A 9,429-nucleotide genomic window follows, 5' to 3' on the forward strand; every position below is an offset into this window, starting at 1 on the left:
CAATCAGGTGTCACTGGAGAGGAAGCACCCCCAGAGAGCAGAGTTGTAGTCCTTGTCTTTCTTTCACTGTAAAGCCTTTTTATCCTGCCCAGAAGGTTAATATATATTATGGGACACTTTCCTCTGTGTTAAACTGGTCAGGTTGGTTTGGTTTGGTTTGGTCTGCTGCATCATAAATTAGATAATCATTGTTCAGACTGTTGCTTACCTGTGATAGAATTACCTTTCTGGGCCATCTTCCAATCAAAGCAGCTGCATTTTGCCCCTTTCTGCCTTTTCCTGCCCTCTCCCACAGATGTGGGCATTGAGAGCAGAACGTGCCAAACATTATCAGCACATCCCTTTCCAAACGGAGGTCTCCCGACACCCAATTTTGGCAGGCAAGAGTTTGCACTCAAGACATATTTGTCAGGCGACCTCACGAGACATTTTCCAGGTGCACTGAAATATTTGAGGGGGACAGATAAGCAGTGTCACACTCACATTCTGTGGGCAAGTTGGCAAGTCTTCATTTCACTTGCGTCTGCAAATGTGAGCTGGGAGCTCCACCCAGTGGTGCGTTGAGGAACTACACCTTGAGTATGCTGAAAAGTTCTGAGTGCAGTTAACGGGTAATTACAATAAAAGTGAGTGTCAGATGAATGATTTTGTAGTTAGGAGGGTTAACCAGGAGAAAACACACTACATACTATATTGGAGAGACTGTTTAAGTTACAGTACTGAGTGGCACAGAGGCCTGGGTAGATGCTCTCCCAGAAGCACTGATCCAGGACCAGGTAATCCAACCCTGATTCAAAGTAAAACCATTATCTGAAAAAAATTCTAATCTGATCAAGGATCAGTGATCTGAACCTAACTAACCTTTAATCATCACAATGGCAGTGAAGTGTTGCCCAGACACAGTCCAAGCCACAGTCTGAACTGTGTGTCAAGAACCAAAAACGACTTTAGAGCAAGCCAATGACGGTAGAAAGGGTTTCTTATTATAAAACAAACAATAATGATGACCACCACATTCAAACAATTTTCAATCAAATAAATGTTAGAAACGCACACAGGTCGCACACAAACATGCCCTACTAAGGAGACTAAAGAGGAGTCTCGCACCTCATATTTACGTACTATGTACTTGATGTACAAATACAACAGAAAGACATCCTGAAGAAATGCACAGCCAGAGGAAATTCCTCTGAACATCAGTGTACACCTTCGACCACACCTTCAGACTGAACCAGACTTTCACTGGCAATTACAAGTGATTTGCAGGGTAATATGGAAAAAACAGTTTTTGTCCAACGAGAGACATATTTTTGACTATAAAGAAAAGTTGTCATGCGCCCAGTTATACAGACAATAATTCCTCATTCAGACACATAATGATCATTCACACAAATTTTTATGAATTGCTCTCCAAAGGATGCTGGTCTATATGACACTGGGGAAAATCTGATTGGCTACACAGAAGACATCTTTTACATCACATTATCATCATATAGCAGGTGCTCTATTCCAGAGCCAATTACTTATGTTACAACTTTTACATGATATCCATTTATACAGATGGATATTTATGGAGTCGATGCTGGGCTAGGTACCTAGGCCCAAGGGTACAACAGGAGTTCTTCAGCGGGGAATCAAACCAGCAACCTTTTGGTTACCATCCCTACTCCTTAGTACTATGCTACGCTGCCACCCAGACAATAACAAAAGCACACACAGATAGCACACACAGACTTGCAGAGGTATGTAACGGATCTTGAATAGTCTGATCACGGTGATGAAGGTCGGGGTCGGAGGGGTTGTGAACACTTGCCCACCTGTCGCCAATCCTGGCCCAATCCCAGGGTCAGTTTTTCCACCTGTGTCTCTGTGATGCCTCCGTTCTCTCTATCCCATTTCCTGCTCTCTGTTCTGCTAGAAGAAACAGGATCCGCGTCTCCACGAAAGGGATCACGGGACAGAGACGCGAAGGATCTCGATGGTGGGTGTGGGCAGGGATTGGGCAGCCTCGGCCGCCGCTGCCCCTCCGCCGGCCCCGCCCCCCGAGCTCGAGCCCGCGGCCCCACCCGCTCGCCCCGCTGCGCCGTCGCAGAAGTCGGGCTGGCCACCGAGCTGGTGGCCGTACTCGAAGCGGATCCGCAGCTCCCCCACCCGCGACCGCGGCAGGATGTCCGGGATCCACTCGATCACAAAGGGAGTGGGTTCCTTCTGCTCTGAGGTGGAGGTCCCTGGAGGGAGGAGGCATTATAGAATACCTGGAGTTATCCTCCGAAGTGGACAGACCCCAGGAGCGCGTTGGCTCACCAGAACATTGATCCCATGCATGTCATCCCACCAAAAGCTTTCCTTAGGTTTACTTTCCATATAAGATAATGGGAAACATGCATTCAAAAACATTTTGATCAAAAGACTTGAAAAGCAAAAGCCTGAAATTTGTTTCTTCGACAAATATAAATGGCAAAGTTGATGCCTTTGTATGAATTTTGTTCCAAAAAAAATAGTAAAAATAAACAAAAACCCTTCTATGAGTAGGTGTGTCCAAACTTCACTGCAACTGTATGTATTTACTTTCTCCAGATAATAAAAACCCTGCCTCCTGTTCAATTCTATTGTACTTTCCTCATCTATCTATCTGCCTGTCTATACTTTTCATACAAATACAAGGTTGCAAAAAGTGTACATATACTTATAAATTCAGCACTACGTATTTAGTGGTCCAAAGGCGGTAGTTGGCGGTCTGTTCTGCGGTCCTATTTGAGGCCGTGTCAGGACACTCACCCACTTTCAGGAATGTTCTCAGCTCCAGCGGTCTAATGGCCTGCGGCCTCTCACCTCGGCCGCACCCCTCAGTAATGGGCTCGACAGGAGCTTCCGGGCAACGGAACGGCGAAAAGGACCCGTCGCGGTTCTTCACGAAACTCTGGGTCAACTCCAGAGGCAGCTGGACGGACATGACAGAGAGGGAGTTGAGAGAGAAGCAGAGACAGTTACGGGAAAAACTCACCATATCATCATCATCACAAAATGTGCACATAGAAGACAATGGCATCAGGAGCACGCCAGGAGTGGGGGGGAGTGGGGGGGGGGGGGCGACATGGCCCAAGAGACAGGCGGGAGGTGGTGGAAAGACACACCTCTGGAGTGTCAAATATGCGCTTGACCTGCATCAGGTTGGTGATGTGCCAGGTGTACTTGGAGAAGGTTCCCAGCGGGAGGGCATCGTTCCTAACGAACGCTGGAGGAAAAACATGAGAAGACGAGGACAGAATCACTGCCTTGGTACTTCTGATCTCTCTTTCTCTGGTACACTTCAGCCACTCTCTGGTGCCTGTCTAAAGACGGGACAAGGGGGGCCTACCTGTGGTGGAGTTGGGCAGCCTCCTCTTCTTGGACCCCAGGGAGAGTCGCTGTTGTAGGGCGTTGAAGAAGGCCTGAGGGATGTGGAACACCAGCGGCTCAGGTTTTCCTGTGCAAAGAGCATCATCATCATCGACATCACCATAATCATCATCATCATCATCATTCTTTACTCTAACTAATTTTACCTGCAACAAACCAGAGGCTGTTCTATGAGAAAAATACCCAGGGGACAGGAGCACTGTCTTCTCATGGCAGGCTGACAGCAAAAGACCTCCATCTTACCCTCAGCCTGATAATTCATAAATTGACTTGCTCTAATAGAACTGGCATGCCGTACACGTTCACTGGAGTTACCTTACATTTATTTCGTAATAGTTACTGACACTCAAGGTAATCTGAAATACATTTAAAGCTCCGGTTAAATGTCCTGTGTTTAATGACCACTTTAGAGAAAGCCAAAGTTGCCCTTTAGCATGATTATTCTTACTTCATCTAGTACTGCTTTCATCTGCATTAACCAAACGTATTAGTCAGTGAGTGTGCCATTTCACCGCTGTCCGATTGCAATTAGGGCTGGCAAAATCTGCCCACAGCACAATTTTGAATCCTCACATGTCCTCACTCTGTTTAGTGTGGAATTGTGAGATTTCCCCTAATCAAACTCAACTATACAGCACTGAGCTAGACCATTGCCTCTTTGCAGCTCTATAGCACCTTAGAGACCTGGCAGGACGCATGTGATTGGATGGACAGAGAGCCAGAGCCCGCCCATGTGTGACATCACAAACTCCTCACCATCGAACTGGAAGTGCATGGTCTGGTGGATCCTCTCCGTGACGCTGGCCAGCCACTGCTGGAAGGGCAGGGAGACATGGGTCTCATCCACCGGCTGGCTGTTTCCTGCGTGACCGTATTAGGTGCGCACATACGCAGACACAGACACGCACGCATGAGCACGCACACACACGCAGACACAGACACGCACGCATGAGCACGCACACACACACACACACACACACACACACGCACGCACGCATGAGCACGCACACACACACACACGCATGAGCACACACACACACACACACACGCATGAGCACGCGCACACACACACGCACGCACGCATGAGCACACACACACACACACACACACACACGCATGAGCACACACACACGCATGAGCACGCACACACACACACACACGCATGAGCACACACACACACACACACACACACACACACACGCACGCACGCACGCACGCACGCACACATACATAGATGGACACAGACATACACACACACACATACAGAGGGGAAAAGAAAAACAAAATTGGAACTTTTCACGTCTGTGCATGTGCTTGTTCAAAGGCCGGTGTAATGGCACTGTGAAATATGAGACACATTTAGTGGGATGGGCCAAGCATTAAGAATCAGCTCCAAGGAAACACTTCTCCTGCAGAGTTCATCATATTTGTAGAAAAAACTCCTACGGTGAAGTTTACTATTCAAAGATAAACATTGTTATTACTGCTATTTTTTTAGCAGACTCACACATTGTGAGTTGCAAGGCTTATATGGCAAGATACATTAAATATGCAACACAAGAGCAATGAAGGACAACAAAGGGTACAGAAGAGCTGCAATTTAAGTCACTCTAAATCACACTAAAATAATGAAATAAAAACGGTAAAAAAACATTAATAAAAACATCTTACCCGTAAGAGCAAGACACTTACATCATACTAACATGACCATAGTGCCTAACCTTAACCCAAACAGTAATGTTTATATAAAATACAAAACCTGAAAAAAGGAATTTACCAAACTGAACTACTTAATTAGGATTAAGATGTACCCCCTGTATAGCTCATTGTCACTTCTATAGTAATTTGCTGCTGTTTAAAAGTACTGTACTGTTGCCATCTTTTTTGTTCTGTTATTCTTCTTTGTTTTTATACTGTATGTATTTTGATTATATACTGTTTATAGTGTTTTTGTACTGTTTTCACAGTGTATGTATCTATATGTAGGTGTGTATTCCTACTGCACAACCCAGTATATTAGAAAAAAAGTTCATATGAAACCACAAAGAGTAAAACCACTCTCCAGTCTCATTCTCTCGCGGTTCGCGGAGGCTTTGGTGAGCAAAGCCAGCACAGGCACAGGCAGGTGAGGTGGCGGCACCTGGGCTCTTGAGCGTGGTGGATATGGGCTGCTTCCTGTGGCCTCCTTTCCGCAGTGGAGGTGCGGGCAAACTGTCTCTGGTAGCCAGGGTGGAGGACGTCACTGTGAGGAGGGCATCGTGGGAAAGAGAGAGGAGAGGAGAGAAATCAATGACAGGGGGAATATAGATCTGTGTCGCTCTCTGAGGCTGTGGCTGTCAGTTGCAAGCATATCCATGCGACATCTGCATTTGAATACCGCGTATTAACTGATGTGCAGTTCAGATTTCCCGCTCTCATGACTCAGATCAAAGCATGAGAGCAAAGGCCAGTTTGTGGGCAGGTTACGGACAGGAGCAGAAATTCACAGTAATAAAAGTAAATCCACCAGCCTTTTACTTCTTAACTTCTTTGGCACATTATGCGGGTTGCAGGTTCAATTCCTGCTCTTGAGTCTTGCTGTCTCCCCTGAGCAAGATACATAGTATTACAGAATATAAATATAACAGAATATTGTAATATTCTTCTTTACAAATGTAAAATACATTAAAATGTGACCAGTGTAAATCACCTTGGACAGGGGTGTCTGTTAAGCAAATATATAATTAACATTTAGGTTGAGTTTAGTCGAGTCAAATCGCTAATCGGCTCTGGAGCAGTTGAGCTGTGTGGTTTCCCTCTCGCACATGGCAGATTGGGAAGGCGGGGCTAAGGGGCGGGGTTAATGGGCGGGGCTTTGGTGGGCAGGGCTGCTTACCTGGGGCCGTCTCCTCCAGGCGGACTCTCTTGGATCTGTGAGGAGCGCTGGGCTCAGTCAGCAGCTGGGGACCGGCAGCACAAAGCGCTGTGCAGTCAGTGTTCACCTGCAGACCTACAGACACACACAGCGCTCACTGACACGTCTACAGACAGTGCTCACCTTCACAATGCATTATGGGAAACGTGCATCATTTGAAAACGAATCAGTGATTTGATTCCATACTTTTAAGTTTAATACACTTTTATGATTTAATTTAACTTTGCACCAAAATGAAGCAAATGTGCAAAAATGCCATTGAAAAATTCTACAAATGTAATATTGTAATTATCAGTCTTCTAAAAATATTTACTTACTATTATGATTATTTCAATGTTTATTTAACGTACAGGTAAAGATCAAGGACTAAATAGAAAACGGCAAGTTAGACGTGAATGAACATTAGACTGACGTTTAAAGTAAGCAAGCGCACCGTTGGCGTCATAGTTGAGGAAGGTGGCAAACTCGGCGGCCAGCTTCTCGTCGCTGGCGAAAGCGCACACGCAGGCGTAGAAGTGAAGGCAGACCTCAGGGGCACAGGACGAGTAGGGTGGAGGGAGAGAGGGGGCGTCAGCCAGCAGCGAGGTCATGACCCCGGCGTCCCTCACCTTGCTCTGACCCTCCTCTCCCGGCACTGCGTCCCCATGCGCCCTCGCGCCCGATCCTCTTTTGGCGTTTGAGGCCTGGCACGCACAGTGGAAGTGCACCGGCTGCCCCTCCCTAATTCTACCCTCGCCCCTGGCGCCCCCGGAAGGAGCGCCCACAGTGAGGTGCAGCAGGCCCAGGGGGTGAGTGTCAGTGACGTGGCACTTCACCACCAGGGTGCCCCGGGACACGCGCTGGACCAGCGGCCCCGGGGACTCGGTGGCGAGCTGCCACAGGTCCTCTTTGGCCTGAGCGGGGGCCTGCAGGGACTCCAGCACTGAGCTCTTGAGGGGGAGGGGCGTGGCCTGGGCGTGGCACTCCATGGCCTGCTTGACGTGCGCGCAGGGGCTCTCGGGCCGCTGCGGGGGGCGGGGCAGCGCGTCGGCCGGGCCCTCGCCCCCCCGCCCCTGCGGCACGCTCAGCGCCTGGCCCTGCCCCTGCCGGCAGGAGGGGAGGAAGCAGCGGCCGACGCTGACGCGGGTCAGTACCGTCCCGTCTGCCGTGGCGATGGCCGTGTCCGTCAGCGCTAGCTCCACGAACCCCCTCTGCTCGGGGCCCCGCCCCCTCTGCCGGACGGAGAACACCTGCGTCCCCCCCGCGCCACCGCCGCCGCCGCTCCCCCCTCCGTCTCCGCCCCCCCCGCCGTCGATCACCAGGCGCACCACCTCGGCCCCACCCTTCTTAAACCCCCTCCCGCCCGCCGCGCCCCCGTCCCGGAAGACGGCACCGCAGGCCTTATTCTTGCAGCTCAGGCCGCGGGTGCCATTGTACACCCCGCACTGGGGGCACTTCCGGATGCCGCGCAAGGTGGGCTTGCCCAGGTTGGACAGGAAGGCGGGGGTCTTCCTCCTGTCCCGGGCTCTGGCTCCCAGACTGGCAGGCGCGGGAGTCTGGGCCGTGGAGGAGACCACGGTCGGCTGGGTGACCACCGCCACCCCCGTTTCCATCGGAGCACTCTCCATCCACCTCACTGTAGCCTGATCAGAGGTCTGTGATGAAGAGAGTATATACAACAGAGTAAATGGTTGCTGGAAAGTTGTTTTGTAACTTTACATCTGCTTATGGTATGTACTGTAAATATGTACATGTATATATATATATGGTTTTTTGCTTGCATTGTACTCTGCCTCACTTGTAAGTTGCTTTGGATAAAAACCTCTGCCAAATGAATAGATGTAAATGTATGTGTGTGTGTGTATAGAGAGAGAGACAGAGAGAGAGAGAGAGAGAGAGACAGAGAGAGGGGGGGGGGGAGGAGAGAGACTTCCTTAGTGTGGAAAACTAAACAGAAGTCTTAAAACTGAGGAAATACCACACCAGCTCTGTGAACTGTGCAAATGAAAAAAATGTCTATGCAATGAGGCTACAGAAAAAAGTCATTCACAATCCTAAATAATGCATTTACTTTGATCCATTTCACAATGCATGAACTGCTATGGACATTAATTGAATGACAATCAATATTCAGTGCACAAACCATACTTGTGGCAACAAACTTTTGGCATTTCCAAGCTTTCAGCTAAACAACTTTGGGGTGCTGTCAAGGACATTCTTAAAAACTACTATAAGTGAGGGAGGTGTCTAATTAGCTACATAGCTCAGTCTAGTTTAACAAGACCTTCAGCAACATTACTTTAGTGCAGCTATATGCTATTCAATTGCTTTCTTTTTATACAACTTGTAAGAATCGCTCTTTATTATGGTCAGCTGACAGAAGGTCTAGCTACTGTCTAAACATAGCAGCAAGCGATGCAGCAAAGCACTGATGTCATTTCCTTTTCGCCTTATTTTTTTGAAATGCCTCTGGCTTGCTCTTCAGCCAACTGAGGGAGGGGGGGTGCGACTTTGCTTGCGCTATATTTGTAGCTAGCCAGCTAAAACAGTTCCGAGAGCTAACACATTTTGTGTGCTCAAAACGAATTCTGCCGCGCCGCGATCGGACGGTACGGCACACGCCGCGCCGGGTCAGGCTCGCTTTTTCGCAACTGAGCATACCTGCGTTTTCACACCTAGGATCCCCGCGCTGTATGGTCGGTTTTAGCTCGGGAAAGCTGGCTGCTTCTTCCCCTCGATCGTCGCCATTCCTCCTTACAAACGCAGCTCAGCGCCGCAGCTGTAACAAGGCACTGGGTTGGGTAATTCGGATGATCACATGGTCCAAGAGGGCGTGCATCGGCCGGGCGAAGCACCCTGGTAATTTGAGTGCTGAAATTGGGTTAATGGCTACTTAAGCTTGCTCTCTCGATTTGCAAGTCAAGGATATAAGAGGGTTCAATCTTCTGTCCGTTGCTCCTGGAGACATACAAAACACTTCGTAGTTTTGCCTAATGGTTTTATTAGCTGTACGCCAATGTATAATTTTATTAATTAAGAGTTAAAAGAGCGTGTGTCATTCTCATTGACTTATGTATCTGCGACTGGGAAAAGAAATATTAGTAATAAGAACCTAATATGCACACGAATCTTGGATA

The 9,429-nt window shown here is 48.5% G+C and overlaps 1 protein-coding gene across 1 annotated transcript; it reads right to left on the reverse strand.

The window, feature by feature from the left end:
* Positions 1 to 1,655: 1,655 nt before the first annotated feature.
* c5h2orf42 (chromosome 5 C2orf42 homolog) lies at positions 1,656 to 9,030 on the reverse strand. Its single transcript, XM_036529622.1, has 9 exons — positions 8,954 to 9,030; positions 6,747 to 7,947; positions 6,275 to 6,388; positions 5,540 to 5,641; positions 4,156 to 4,260; positions 3,359 to 3,466; positions 3,135 to 3,235; positions 2,779 to 2,941; positions 1,656 to 2,228 (listed from the first exon to the last, which is right to left on the reverse strand). The coding sequence occupies exons 2-9, from the start codon at positions 7,918 to 7,920 to the stop codon at positions 1,951 to 1,953; spliced, it is 2,145 nt and encodes a 714-aa protein (XP_036385515.1). The 5' UTR covers positions 7,921 to 7,947; positions 8,954 to 9,030; the 3' UTR covers positions 1,656 to 1,950.
* Between the last annotated feature and the right edge of the window lie 399 nt (positions 9,031 to 9,429).

This window comes from Megalops cyprinoides, chromosome 5 (genome assembly GCF_013368585.1).
Source record: "Megalops cyprinoides isolate fMegCyp1 chromosome 5, fMegCyp1.pri, whole genome shotgun sequence".
NCBI classification, from domain to species: Eukaryota; Metazoa; Chordata; class Actinopteri; order Elopiformes; family Megalopidae; genus Megalops; species Megalops cyprinoides.

Excerpts from the sequence above, each read along its gene's own strand:
- c5h2orf42 (XM_036529622.1), bottom strand. The coding sequence starts at position 7,920 with ATGGAGAGTGCTCCGATGGAAACGGGGGTGGCGGTGGTCACCCAGCCG. Across the intron at positions 4,261-5,539 it reads CACCACGCTCAAGAGCCCAG|GAAACAGCCAGCCGGTGGAT; the intron begins GTGCCGCCACCT and ends ACGGTCACGCAG. Across the intron at positions 2,229-2,778 it reads GAGAACATTCCTGAAAGTGG|GGACCTCCACCTCAGAGCAG; the intron begins GTGAGTGTCCTG and ends TCCTCCCTCCAG.